This window comes from Lynx rufus, unplaced genomic scaffold (assembly GCF_022079265.1).
Source record: "Lynx rufus isolate CCGP_SWC_20201006 ecotype Redwood Valley unplaced genomic scaffold, mLynRuf1.p SCAF_9, whole genome shotgun sequence".
NCBI lineage: Eukaryota > Metazoa > Chordata > Mammalia > Carnivora > Felidae > Lynx > Lynx rufus.
The window spans coordinates 14,659,351-14,673,133 of NW_025814897.1; the positions used below are offsets into that span (position 1 = coordinate 14,659,351).

At 50.8% G+C, this 13,783-nt stretch overlaps 2 protein-coding genes across 2 annotated transcripts; both read right to left on the reverse strand.

Moving 5' to 3' along the window:
* Positions 1-997: 997 nt before the first annotated feature.
* ZPR1 (ZPR1 zinc finger) lies at positions 998-9,576 on the reverse strand. The gene is made up of 14 exons (XM_047070871.1): positions 9,385-9,576; positions 9,048-9,209; positions 8,579-8,669; positions 8,132-8,202; positions 7,278-7,364; positions 7,012-7,134; positions 6,358-6,405; positions 6,127-6,193; positions 5,641-5,711; positions 4,814-4,903; positions 4,221-4,331; positions 3,491-3,577; positions 2,328-2,393; positions 998-1,591 (listed from the first exon to the last, which is right to left on the reverse strand). The coding sequence occupies exons 1-14, from the start codon at positions 9,553-9,555 to the stop codon at positions 1,457-1,459; spliced, it is 1,380 nt and encodes a 459-aa protein (XP_046926827.1). The 5' UTR covers positions 9,556-9,576; the 3' UTR covers positions 998-1,456.
* Positions 9,577-11,635: 2,059 nt separating this feature from the next.
* APOA5 (apolipoprotein A5) lies at positions 11,636-13,384 on the reverse strand. The gene is made up of 3 exons (XM_047070005.1): positions 13,336-13,384; positions 13,111-13,222; positions 11,636-12,587 (listed from the first exon to the last, which is right to left on the reverse strand). Exons 1-3 carry the CDS (start codon positions 13,382-13,384, stop codon positions 11,636-11,638), a joined length of 1,113 nt encoding a protein of 370 aa, XP_046925961.1.
* Positions 13,385-13,783: the final 399 nt, after the last annotated feature.

Below are 13,783 nucleotides of genomic sequence, written 5' to 3' on the forward strand. Positions count from 1 at the left end.
CAAATGAGAAAACAGAAGCCTGGTGAGGTTAAGGAAGTTGCCCTAACTTCACACAGCCAAAACATGACCCTTGGGAACAGAGGCTAGCAAAGTGAGGTGCAAGAGGTAAATCCAAAGTTTTTGAAATAAAATATTAGCTCGTGTATTTTCCTTATCTCATGATAAATTTTTGTCAATCTGTGACAGTATATTAGTCAAGAAGGCTTGTTATACTTTGTAAGTACTCAGAATTCAGGCTACATGTTCAAAAAATACATGTATTAAAATAGGTGCATGCATAAACTTTTAGCCACTGGCTTATCCTGAGAGGTCCAGCTCAGGCCCAGGAAGGAAGGCAGACTATGTCTCTGAGGGCTTGTGGGAGGGGGATACTGGACTGATATAGGGCTTCATTAGCTGGAGGGCCCCATGGGTCCCCCTCCAGACACAGCCCTGTGTTGGCTTCTAGTCCACTTCGGTGGATCTAACTGAACAGCAGAGCCCTGCCTCTGCCCTGCTGTCAGCAGGCATCTGAATGCTTCCTTCTTCTGCTCCAACAAGCATTACCAGTATCACCCTCTCCGCCCCATCAACCCATCTCCTGCCCATGTCTCCAGTTCTACCACTCCCTTCCTACTCACTTTGGCCTGACAAGTCCCAAGCTCAGACCCCAACCCTATCTACCCCAAAGGGCAGTTGAGCAGGATTAAATTTATGCCCAGTGGCACTGTCTGAGCTTTGCCCTCTAGTTTATTAGCTGCATCTGGTAAAGCAAATGCAGGAATTATGGACTTGACCTCAAAAATCCACTTTAAGCCCCATGGCTGGAGGGCTTTATTTTGTTCAGTTCTGTGGTATGCCTGGCCCAAAGGAAGCACTCAAACATCTACTGAAGGAATGAATGAAATGTCATCTCCAATCCCCAAATTGGCTACCCCGGGGTAAAAATTTTCCTCAGGAAATTGAATTCTACCAGCATAGTATCAAACAAGGACAGAGTGAATTCGGAGGCCAATCCTGTTGGAAAGCCATCATTTTAATGAGAACTTCTCCTGTGCTGACTCCCTCCCCTCAGAAGACTCTTTTCCTGTTGAAAGCCAGTACTTTCTATTCCCGAACCAACTCCCAAACTCCAGATATTGCTGTCTTCCATCTGCAGAGTTCCAACCCTAGCAAAAGCATTATGTGGAGGGAGGGTAAAGACTCGACAGGAAAAAAAGCGATGATGACATGCCCCATGGTTCATTTCTGGGTTTCTTCCCAGGCCAATTCAAAACCTCCAAAATACGGTCCAACAGGCTTGCACTTCTGTGACAAACTGTTCACAGACTGTGCCCACATCTCTGACTCAGACCAGGTGTCCTCCCCCCAACATGGGCAAGGCCTGGTGGGGAGGACACCCCCAGCCTTTCCCAATACTAATAAACAGCCCCTTGGTTTGAGCAGCACTGGAGGCGGGCTTGGGAACCATCCACTACTACCGCTGTGGGGCCAGGCCTGTCTCATAGCCCTCTGTCTTCATGTCATTGAGCCCTAGCTCCTCATTTTGGTCAAATGTGCGCTTATAATGCTCCACCTTCATCTCAGGATCATCTTCAGGTGCATACACATTCTGCAAGGTCAAGGACAGACAATCAGTGCCTGTGCCACCCAGCTATCTGCCCCCTCACCCCACCAGGTGGCTTCCAACTCCCGCCTTCCCAAAAACGTAATGAGTTTTTTTATTCTAAAGGCCTCCAATTCCCCATAGCTAGTCTCAACTAGCGAGCAGCAACAGAACCCAACAGAGTCCCAAGAATGGGACCCTCCAGCCCTAGACAGAATTAGGTAACAGTCTGTCTAAAAAACTTTCTATCTGCACCTTCTTATGAAGAGTATAGCAACAGTCTTAATCATAGAGAGACCTTAAACAGTTCTGCCTGACCAACAAAAACTGCTCAGTAAATGTTAAAGTTATTATAAATCACCAGAATATCTCTCCAGTCAGTTTAAAGCCTCTCTGGTGTCCTATTTCAGCCTCTGGACAAGGCACCATTTCTCCTCACTCCACAATTAGATTTGCAAAATGACAACTCCATTGCTAGGGACAAGAGCTAAACTAGAGAAAGAAGGAGCCTAGGAGTAGCTTTTTTTTCCCCCCCTCTTGGCACACACTTACAGTCTCTCCTGCCTGCCCTCACTTCCTTAGGTCTCAAATTCTAAGAGGTCTCAAATTCTAATATATAAGAGGTTCCTTGATAAAGAGCAGTTCATTTAGAATCACGTCTCCAGCTTCTGGAGAAATAATACATATTCAAGGAAGGTCAGAAAATAGTTCTCTGTTAACTATCAGGGAAGGTCGACCGTACCTGCAAGTAGCTGTTTCCTGCTGGATCATTCATAATAAAGTGGGCCTTCACGTTACCCTCAAGGATCTAAACGAAAGAGAATACAGCACATAAATTTTACATCCCTCCTAGTAGGAAGGGGCTGGTCTACCAGACAAGAACCAACCCAATTTACGTGGCAGAATTCCCAAAAGTTTTAGAAACTGCTGAAATGAGGTACCTCTCAAAGTGGAGCAGAGAAGACCTAAAATAAAGGCTGTATGAAAGTTACTTAAGAAGCAATGTGACATCCTGGATCTCATCTCCCATTCCACATAGGCCCCTTCTCCCTCCACCCCATCAGAAAACTACAGGATTCACACTATGGCCTAGGGGGCGCCAGCCTAGTTGAAGGATGGAGGGACAGGAAGCAGAGACCGGGAGGTTAAGAACGTGTTGTTATTAGAAACAGATGTACATACCCAGCCCTATTCCCACACTCAGCTCTCAGAACACTGCCAGCCAACTAGTCCTCCTCAGGCCAGGAAATGGAATACCCACTGATGGGGTGAGAAGCCCAAGAGGGAAAACCTCATGACACTGGCACTGGGGTTTTATAGCTCAACAAAGAGCTAAGCTAACTCCCCCTACAAGGAGCCCGACGTGAGTGAGATTCACCTCCACGCTGGTGTTTCAGCCCTCTGCTTTTAAGTTGACAAGGACTATCAGCTACCCGAGCAAAGCCCCAACCTTTGAAAGACAGAAAGTTAAATGGAAAAAAAAAAAAAAAAAAAAACTTAAAAGGAAATGGAAACTATGCAAGGAAAATAAAACATCAAAAAAATACAAACCAACATCAACATTCTCATGAGAAAAAAAACACTACATCCTTAAAACAACAGGATGCTACTTGGAAAAGGGAGGAGGGAGAGTATTCCAAAACCCGAAAAAAAAAAAAAAAAAAAAAAAAAAACCTCTTGGAAAAGTAGTATAAATGAAAAACATGAAAAACCCAACTGCAGCTACTAAAGCGCTCCAACAAAACAAGGGAGAAAACCAAGAAAGAAGAGGACACGGCCTATCGGAAACCAGGAGAATCCCCAACAAGTTGGTTAGGTGTTTAGAAGGTGGCAGGACAGGGTATGTGGCCTCTTGCCCACTGGCACCCCAGGACCACACGCACCGAAGGGCCAGAATCAACTCACCTGGTCTAACTTCTGGCTGAACTCCCGCAGTTTCTCCATCTGGCCAGGATTGGAACTGTCACCCAGTGTGAAGGGGTTCTTGGTCACCTGCAATAATCGGCATCCAAACTGCTAGAATACCAGGTTTGACCATTAAGCTCGTGGGGAATGGCAGGACGGGGCCCAGTCGGGGAAGCCTAGGTCTCCACACCACCATCCTGACCTAGGCGGCCACTGCTAAGAATACAGAGATTAACCTGCCAAGATGACAACTGGCAATATGAAACACAAACTATAAAATGTCCTGACGGCACAAACTCTCGTTCCAGTTTGAAAAAGAAATGCAAAGTATAATTTACAAAAACAAAATGCCTGACGACTGAGAATCAGGTAAGTGAAATGACTGAAGAGAATAAATATACGGGCTAAATCAACACACATGCCTATACATGTTGGGGAGTTTCAGGTTCTGGAAGGACCCTCCTCCCCACATTTTACAGTGAAATGAGTGACTTACCCAAAACTACAAAATGCCTACATTGTTCCAGAGGTAAGCCTGAGAGTTTCCATTCAGAATTTCTCGTCAACTTATCTTCACAACCCAAACTAATATTTAAGTCTCTCAAAATCAGCTTTAAGGCAAAGAAACCCCCAGTTAAGAGCTCCAAAAACCAGGGCGTGTGAAGCCTTCTAGCCCCCTCCTCACAGCCACACTGATGAAGCAGCCTTGCGCTATACTCAGGCAACTCACCAGTTCCCGGATGTCTTTCAGTAGCCCCTCCAGTGTGGTGAACTTGCCCCCGAGGACGGCCATTCCCAGTTCAAATTCCAGCTCTGGGATTTCCACACTACACGTCTCAGACTGGGAGATGAGAGTCAAATTAGGCTTGAGAACAGAAGCCTCTTAGAAAAAGCTAACCAGAGTCCTCCTGCCAAATTAAAACTGCCAGTGACAGTCTGGGGAAAAACCTGCCCCATTCTCTCCGACTCTCCAGTTAAAGCCAGGCTCATGCCTCTCCGTGTAAACCACAGAAATGGAACCACCCTAATAAAGCGACATTCTGAGTCATGGCTCCAAGTTGCCAAGTATCCTGTCATTAAAGACCAGAGACAAGAGCCCTTACAGACACTGGAGGCATAAAGCTGCCAAGTCATCAGAGAGAATTTATGGGTCACCTTCTGAATCTGTACTGCCTAGCATGGATTACCTCTACTCAGGGATCCTGAAACCCAGGGAAGTTAGGTGGTACCACACGATCCCAGGATGTAATTTTAAAAAGGCAATTTCCCTAGATAGAGACAGCTATGCAAGGCAGACAGACACTTTTCCAAGCAGGATGTTACCTTGAGCACGTCTCTCGTCAAATCTGAGGGATGTGTGATGTGGAAGGTGATCCTGGTGCCCAAGGGTTCTACTGCACCTCCAGATTTCACCTGCACAGACAACAGTGGTCAGGAACAGCAGCAGAGAAGATGGGATCCTCCCCTAGGGCCTGGGAGACCTCAGAAGGGGGCGGGGGGGTTTGACCTCCAATCAGGCCCACTAACAGCTACCAAGGACAGAGCCTTGTAAACTAGCAGGGGTGGCAGTCACCCAAACCGAAGCCACCAAGAGCTGGCCGGGAGCCTGCCAAACCTTACCCCAAATTGCCACCAAACTCTGAATTTGCCTTTGAAAAAAAAATGACTCTTCAGGTTGAAAGGGAATTTCAACCGCATGTAACATGTGGATGCACCTTATAATATTCTGGGTTCAGAATTTAAATAGCTTTAAAAACAGTAAGAATTTAACCAGCTTACGCTTGGGTACACTCAGGGAAAGGTAATATACAACCCTCCAAGGCAGCCAATTCTATTTTCAGAAAGAGCTAGAAAGTTTTTTATTATTGAGTCAAAATCTGTTTCCCTGCACTTCCAATCCTTTAAGAGGTGGGTCAAAAAAAGGGTCTCTCAAAAAAAAAAAAAAAAAAAAAAAAAAAGAGCGAGCACACCCCTCTCTTCCATATAACCAATCTTTAATGTCTTTAATGAGTTATAGTCTAACTTTTTTTCTTAATTCCCAGTTCCTTCAAGGACTCCTCACCCTGCCTTAAATCCAAGAGAAAGACCCAGCTTCCTCCCACTTCATCCCAAAGCAGATTTAGGACAGATCAAAGTTAAACAGGGGTTACCTCATTGGTCCGATGGCCACAGCTGTCACAATTGGTAGCCATGATGATAACCTCCTTAAAGTGGGGGATTTCTGGAAGACGGGAGTTAAGGAAGTCTGCTTCCAGGATAGCAAGAGCACCTTCTGGGGAAGAACAAATCCAAACCTTCAACACAGTTGCTAGTCCTAGGACTGTAGGAAATAGGTCACAAGCAGTAGCCTAACTCAGGCAGTTCTACAGAAGAAGGCAACGTTGCAACCCACGGCAATCCTTGTTCACAAATAATTGAAGATAGGACTCAGGTCAAACACAGGACCCTAAAACCATGGCCTCATTCTCTCTTTGAACCCAAAAGCCACGGTGCACAGTCTCATCAAAGGCAACACCTTCCTCATCGCTTGGAATAAAACACATGCTTTCCCTGAAGGGAGGACTCCTCCCCAGCCTGCATACGCTCTTCGTGCCCGAGTTACAGGAGGAGCAGCCCAAATGCCTGACAAAAGATACGAACTAGTTTCATGTTGGTCTGAGCCGGAGCATTGCATTCTGGACAGTTTGTGTTGAACTGCAGCACCTGGAACACAACATGCGGACGGAGGGTGAGCCCAGCTCCAGCTAAAACCACGCAGTAGGTGAACGCGCACGCAGTCGCCGCCCGCGTTGGTGGTGAGGGACTGAGCAGCACCAGTCTCCGCCCACAGCTGTGCTCCCTCCTCCGCAGCAGCCCATGGCACTCACTTCGTTTCTGAGATCTTCCTCTTCTGGCTTCTCCTCTGGTGCCTCAGCCTAGCGTAGCAGAGATACAAATCACACGCTGGCACGTACACCCCAGCTTCCCAACACCCTGCCTCGGAGTGAGAGAAAATATTCTGGCCTGTGTATGTCGGCTGGCCATATGCGTTTAACAGAGAAACCAGGAAGCAAAGCCCCAGTCCACAGAAGAACAGAGCTTAAGATAGGATCACAGTCACCAGCAACCTTTGTTGTACAGTTTATCCTAAGTCTTTTTAAAAAAAAAATTTTTTTTTTTTTGCATTTATTTATTTTTGAGAGACAGAGAGAGATAAGAACACAAGTGGGGAAGGGCAGGGAGAGAGGGAGACACAGAATCCAAAGCAGGCTCCAGGCTCTGAGCTGTCAGCACAGAGCCTGATGCGGGGCTCGAACTCATGAATTTGGAGATCATGACCTGAGCCGAAGTCGGACGCTTAACCGACTGAGCCACCCAGGCACCCCTAGTTTATCCTAAGTCTTGACATGAGCTAAGAGACGCACAGACATGCGGAGATAGGGTACGCAGGGCAGCAATGACAAAGGAAGATTCCACTGATTCCAAGCAATCCAGAGCAAGATAATGCCAGAGCATTCTGCCGGCTTCTTCCGTCTACTTACCTGGAGCCCCAGCATCTCTTCCTGTTGTACAGTCCGGTTATAGTGTGTGATCACCAGGGCATGATCTTTCTGGGGAGCATGTGGGTTTTCCACAAAGCTGTTTCCTGAGGGGTCATCGATGATCTGATGGAGGGAGTCATCACAACAAGAAATTACATATGCTCTTCCACCTACCATCAGACCTCTCCGGCACCAGTGGAAAAATCCCAGTCTTAAAGGTCTCTCGTCCCCTAAATCTAGGGAACCCAGAGTTCCTCAGTACTCACCAGAGTGAAAGGAGAGGCCACTCGCTTTAGCTCTTTCAGTCTGACAATGAACTCATCAATTCTTTCAGCTACAGCTTCTTCATTTGCCTGACATGAACAGATGGTAAAAAGCATTGGCCCTGCTGATAGACCCCACTCCCTGTCAATCCCACACCACCTCCATCAGGAAGTCACCACCTGTCTTAGTATAAGTGGGAACAGAGAGACTCAGACTTCACAAGAAGATACAGCAGGTAAGTTTGGTTGTGCCGAACAAGATCCAATTTCTCACTCATTCAACCATGTATAGAGCCCAGGCTCTCACGCCCGTTTAGAAATACAACAGTAAATAAACCAGAGTCCTCTCATGGGGCTCCTCAGCCAGTTAGGAAGACACATGACTAAATATGCAATTATATTACTTCCTTTACAATAAATATAAGGTACGGTGGAACGCTCAGGAAGTAGAGATGAACCCAAGGGGATTAGGAAAGGCTCTTCAGAGGAAGTATCATCCTACCTGTCTGAGATGAGGTCTGAATCTACACTGGGAAAAGGGAAGTAGAAAAGATAGTAGATGCAAAATAGACAACATCCTGGCAGCTACAGCATCACCATGTGCTTCCCCCAAAAGTTCTCCAACATTTAATCAGAGACAGTTCAGCTACATGGGAAGCTGAACACTCTGGATACATAAATATACGTATACACACATAGCTATATACATATATACACACATATACGTATACATATACATATATACATATATATATACGTATGTATACGTATACGTATATATACATATATACGTATGTATATATACGTATATACGTCGTTATTGCTTGAGTTGCTGCAATCAGAAAGCCCCAGCTTACCCTTCGTGTGGGCTGATCCTGCTCCAGGCCAGAGATAGCACGGCTGATCAACCCTTCAACGGTGGTCAGGGCTAGTGAATAAGAAAAAAAGACAAGAGAGTCTTGACTATGCTATCAAATGCCTGTATGACTCTGAGCAATTCACTTGAACTCTCTGGGCTTTGATTTCAACTGTAAGATGAGGAGGCCTGGAACAAGGTTCTATTCATTTGTAACAACAGTGACGCTAACATTCTGTAATATGCACATTACAGTCTATCACACTCTACTGTCTCAAGCTGTTTTATCTTCGCTTTCAGTTTATGTTGAACCAATGAAGACCACAGCAATACCACACCCAAACCCATATACTAGCCACCAGGCCCGGCACTAGGGTTCTTGCAAGAAAGCAAGATTGTAGCCAGGCATGAACAATGAACAGTCCAACCACCCTGATCTTATACCTACCTCCCTTCTGAGTGAAGGCAGGAATTTCAAAATCCAGCTCTGGGATGCTTGTGGTGGCAGAGTCCGTTTTCACCACTTCTCTGTTCATGTCCTGGGCAGAAAAATTTTCAGTCCAGAGAGGTCAACAGTACAGCTTCTAGGGAAATACCCAGCAGTTTCTTCCTCTGTCCATAGCAGGGGTCCGGACGACTCCCACCAAATAGGCCATGCATGAGCCCAGCTGCCCAAATGCTGAGAGTACTATTCATAACAACTACTACTCATTTCATTCCCTCTGACAAAATAAAATGACAAAGCACTTTCACAAGCCTTATCGGACCTGAACATCTGACAGCACCACAAAGGAGGAAACTCAGGCTTGCGCACCTAGAGGTATTCATTCGCGGCCGCGCCGCCTAGACCAGAGCTGTGACTCCAGTCCCCAAGTCCTCTCTTGGACACTAGGCTACCTGCTCTAGGCTCCTCTCACCTCCTGGGTCCTGACGGTCAAAGCGTAGCGCACTCCCTGATCCTGGATCCTGCCTGCCGAGTGGATCTCCGTGTTGTTCCAGCCACAGTGCTCACAGGAAAAGGAGCTCACGATTATTTCTCTGAAGAAGGGGACCTTGGTGAGCAGGAGGCGCGTCGTGCCCTGAGAAAGCAGAATGCAGCTAGAAAGAACCAACGAAGCTCCAGTTCCCGTCTACCGACCCGCGGGCGTGCCTCGCCTCCGGGTCTCCAACTGGGCCTACCTGGGTCGCCGACCCCACCGCCCTTCCCCGCTTCAGCTCAACCTCCCGCCGCCCGGGGCCGCGCCCCCGCCTCACGTTGCGGTAACAGTTCATGCACAGCGACTCGATCTCAGTGGGCTGCTGCTCCTCATCCTCGGCGCTGATGGGCCGGAACAAGTGCTCGGGGGCCGGAGCCTGGGCCGGGGCGGGTGAAGGGGCTGCAGTAGCCGCCGCGGCCCCAGGCTCCACAGCCCCGCTAGCCGCCATCGCCACCACGCGCAGCTCACGCCCCCACTTCCGCCTTCCGCTCTTTTCGTGGCCCCACCCCCTTCCGTCACTTCCGCTAGCTGTCGCCCCCGTCTTTTCTTAAAGAGACCGCAGATTTGGGACCCTAGGGAACGGTGTCTGGCAAGGTTTCCTCACTGCTGGGATTCTATGGTCCAGACTTCCAAAGCCAGCCGGATTCAGGCTTTGCCTCCACCGCAGTTCAGGCGTTGCTTCCCCGCAGGACGACCTCTCAGACCCAGGGCACTGTTTGGCTCCTTCGCAATAGCTCCATCCTACAGGGTTCTAATTATTGTCCGTAAATACAAGAGTCTTGATGGCAAGAGGCTTGGCTTGTCCCTCCGTACCCACAAGGAGGTGCGGTCCAACCTGGGCTCTGGCTCCACTCCATTGTTGGGCCAGACATTTGCTTTGGCTATAGATCCCCCTCCCTCAGTCCCTCAATCCCTCTCTCCCTTTCTGTTCTCACTCCCTATTTCTGTCCTTATAAACACCTGCCCAAATTCCAACCTCAAATACACAGCCCTCATTTTTACTCCCGCCCCCTCATCCCCAACACATCAAACCCCGGCTGACTCACCCCTCCTAGTTTCCTAATTAACAACAAAAACAACTCTTTTTTTGGTAAACTTTCCTTTCTGGTATCTCCTCTCCCTGGGCACCTCTCCTCCAGTTCTGTTGCTAAATCTAGGGTGTCAGGGAAGAGGTCCAGCCTGTGGGTATGATTAGGCCAAATTCATATGGGGTACTGAGAACCCTGTGCCAGGCAGGCTGCATGGGGAGGAAAAGGTGTTGGACAGGATATTCCCAAAGGTCCCAGACGGGGTGTATTTACCCTTTCCTCTTCCCCCCACTTCACCCATCCCCAATTTCAAGTTCCCAGAAGGATCTACGAGGACATTTGTTGTCCCTGAGTGAATGTGTACATGGGGAGCAGGGGCTTAAGATTTGGAAGTCCCAAGAAAAGGGTCCATCATAAAAAAGCCATTCAAAATCTCGAACAGCAGAAGCAAGGGAGACAGGCCACCTCAGGAGCCTGAAATTCATGCACACTATCCTGTGATAAGGTTGGCGAACAATGCACGTGCAGAGGAAGGGTCTGTAACCCAGGCGGACACCCAGGCATGACAGACAGCAGTCATCTAAGGCAGGCCTAGCTAAAGCCAGAACCCTCTGACAGACCTGGACTGGGAGGGGGTCCATGAGACAGAGCATTGAGGGACTTGAATGAGTGATGGGTGCGAGGCCACTGCTTTCAGACACAGCCCAAATAGTCACACCAGACAAATATGCATCCACCATACACCTCTATTTCATCTGAATCAGAAGTCTAGGCTTCAGCCTGGGAGTCAGAAATGAGGGGCCCCAGATGGAGAGGACACAGAGTAGGCTTCCCTGTGGGTTAAAGAAGCCCACAGAGTCTGGAGGGTTTGGTCAGCTGTTTCCATGTAGAGCTATATAAGGAAATACAGGCTCTGCTCCCTCTCATCACAGCCCCCAGCACCTGTAGCCACCGGCATCAGAGCCAGCAGGGGTATAGACACACCTTCATATGCTCTTACATATTTTCCTCCCTTTTCCCTTTCCATTCCGCAACAGAAGCTGTCATGGCAGCCCTGGCGAGAAAAGAGCTCCTGTCTGTAGACCAGCTGTAGCAGCGGCCACCAGGCGGCCAGAAGTGATCGGAGTCAAGTCCCAGGAAGAAGAGGCACAGGCTTCCGGCACCATGGCAACAGGCTTGCACAAAATTACCTGCACACAGAATGCCTCTCTCCCTCCCCACTCCCACCATCCTGGAATGGAGCAACTTATGAGGATTCCCAAATGAACACGGGAAGCTGGGTTTGCAAAGCCTGGTGAGTATAATGCATCCGGATGGGGGAATCGCCAAGAGGCTGAATATTCCAGGAACAACAGTCCCTTTGGTGGCCACGCCTATCCTGTGCAGGGCCCTCCACCCTCTGCCCAACAGGCCACTGTCAAGGACTGAGCCACACCTGGTGGGGGCTCAGATCCTGAGCTCCGACAAGAAGCCTGGAAGTGGGCCTGGACAAGGAGACAATCAGGGCTCCTCTTGATGGCCGAGACCATGGTCATGAAGGCTATAGTTGATGTCTTCCCACAGGTCTTCGAGACGGGCCTGCAGCTTGCTCAGGGCCTTGCCACTGTCGGCTTGGAGAAACTCTGGGGCGAAGGCACTGTGACCTGGAGGGGGCGGCGCCAGCTGCAGCTGGACCTCCTCGGTCTCCCGGTCAATGGCACGGGTGAAGTCGGCGATCTGCAGGAAGGTGTCGTGGCGGAAGGCCTGGAGTCGCTGACGCACCTCCTGGGACAGCACCTGGGGGTCCCGGCTGGTCCCTTCAACCGCGCCATCAGCGCGGGCGCCGGCAAAGGCGCTGAGCTCTTCCCGCAGCTGGTCCAGGTTCTGCTGGATGCGCGCGTGCAGCGCCTTGGCCTTGAGCGTGAGTTTGAGCGAGAGCGACTGCACGCAGCGGCTGAGGCGCGCGGGACTGGCGACGGCGTGCGGGGCCACGCTGCGGTGCAGCTCCTGCACGTGGCGCCCGATGCCGCTCACCAGGCGCTGGGCGTAGGGGTGGAAGAGCGCCTGGACGCGGCCCGTGTGGTGCGCCACGAGGTTCTGCAGCTCCCGCAGCAGGCCCCGCGCCTCGTCCACGCCGCCCAGCAGCTGGGCCTTGGTGCCCTCTCCGACCACGCGCAACTGTTCCTGCAGCTCCTGTACGCGCAGCGCCACCTGCTCCATCAGCTCCGCGGTGTAGGGCTTCAGCTGCCGCCGCAAGCCCTCCAGGTTCCAGCCCACTTGCTCGTGCGCCTCTGCCATGTAGGGCTCCAGGCGCGCCCTCACCTCCACCAGCTCCTCCTGCAGCTGCCGCCGCACGTCCGCCGGGTCCTGGGGGAGCGCAGGAGGCTCCCTCGCCTGCCCACTGAGAGGGCCCAGCTTTTCCAGGAACTTGTCTATATTGCTGAGGTCTTGCTCAAGGCTGTCTTTCAGGCTCCTGGGGAAGGGGACAGACACGCAAGTCGTCAGACTTCTAGCCCCATCATCGCCTTTGCTGCGGACACATTACTCACTGATCATCTGCGGAAACCGAGGATGCAGGGCGGTGGCTCTAGTCCCACCTGCGGGCCAACCACACAACCCCTCGCACGGAAGTACGAACACGCACGGCACGTGCACATCCAGACCAAAACTGCGCCCGGAAACACAGAGGCACCCGGACTCTCGCGTATTCCTTTCATTCTGGGAACACCGTGGGGGGGGGGGCCTCTTTGCAGCTCCCGGGTCCCACCCCTCAGCGGACAGGGGCAGCAGCCATCAGTGAGAGCAAGGCGGACGTGGGGGCGCTGCTGCTGGCAGAGGGGGCTGCACAACCCAGGAAGTCTGGACGGGATAAAACTAGCACAATTCGGTTCCTCTGTGCCAGTGAGGACTAAGGAGGTTGAGGAATCAGAGGCGGCACACCACAGCTCAGCTGTCTCCTCCCTGCACCCACACCCCTTGTCCTACTAGCCACTCACGTGGGTTCCCATGCCAGCTTCTGCCGCTGGACCTGCTCGGCCTTGCCTTTGTCCCCGCTGCTCTGGCTGAAGTAGTCCCAGAAGCCTTTCTGTGTCTGGGCACTTGCAAGCGCTGTGGACAGGGATGTGGTAGTTAGGGGCTGTGTTTCCTTCCCCAGGGTGGATGGGGGACCATCAGTCCAGCCTCCACCCACCGCTCCGCGTCGAAGTCGGGCCGAGACCCACCTGGGAGCAGAGCCAAAGCCCAGGTCAGAAGTGCAGTCATGCTGGCCATTATCTACTCAGAAGGAGGATGAAAGGAGGCCTGGTTAGGATGAAGAAGCCAAGGAAGGGACATCTCCCAGATTTGCACCAGGGGACCCTGCTCCAGGGGCAACCTGCCCCATCTGTTAACCCTTCCCTGGGGTGTGTGGAGCACAAGGCTCTTGGGGCTGACGAGGGCTGATCTAGGTGAGCATGGCTGGGAGAGGAAAGGGGGGTTCGGGGAGGAGGACTTCTTTATCACCTGGGCCACACAGCATGGAGTGTGGAGCTCTAACTGCTTTGTAAAGCCCCACCCCCACCCCCCAAGCCCCCAGGAGCAGCCCCTTCTGCCACCGCCCACCCCCTTGCTCACCCACCTTCCTGCCTCCCACCGTATGGTACACCTTATGGAGTACCCCACGGGCGAAGA

Bases quoted from the DNA above. Each gene is read 5' to 3' on its own strand.
- ZPR1 (XM_047070871.1), bottom strand. From the start codon at position 9,555: ATGGCGGCTAGCGGGGCTGTGGAGCCTGGGGCCGCGGCGGCTACTGCA. The intron at 5,712-6,126 runs GTATCTTTTGTC...CCCGTCTTCCAG, and splicing joins GACCAACATGAAACTAGTTC to AAATCCCCCACTTTAAGGAG. The intron at 3,578-4,220 runs GTGAGTTGCCTG...CGATTATTGCAG, and splicing joins TGAAAGACATCCGGGAACTG to GTGACCAAGAACCCCTTCAC.
- APOA5 (XM_047070005.1), bottom strand. From the start codon at position 13,384: ATGGCCAGCATGACTGCACTTCTGACCTGGGCTTTGGCTCTGCTCCCA. The intron at 13,223-13,335 runs GTGGGTCTCGGC...CCCTGTCCACAG, and splicing joins GGCTTTGGCTCTGCTCCCAG to CGCTTGCAAGTGCCCAGACA. The intron at 12,588-13,110 runs GTGAGTGGCTAG...CCCCTTCCCCAG, and splicing joins AAGCTGGCATGGGAACCCAC to GAGCCTGAAAGACAGCCTTG.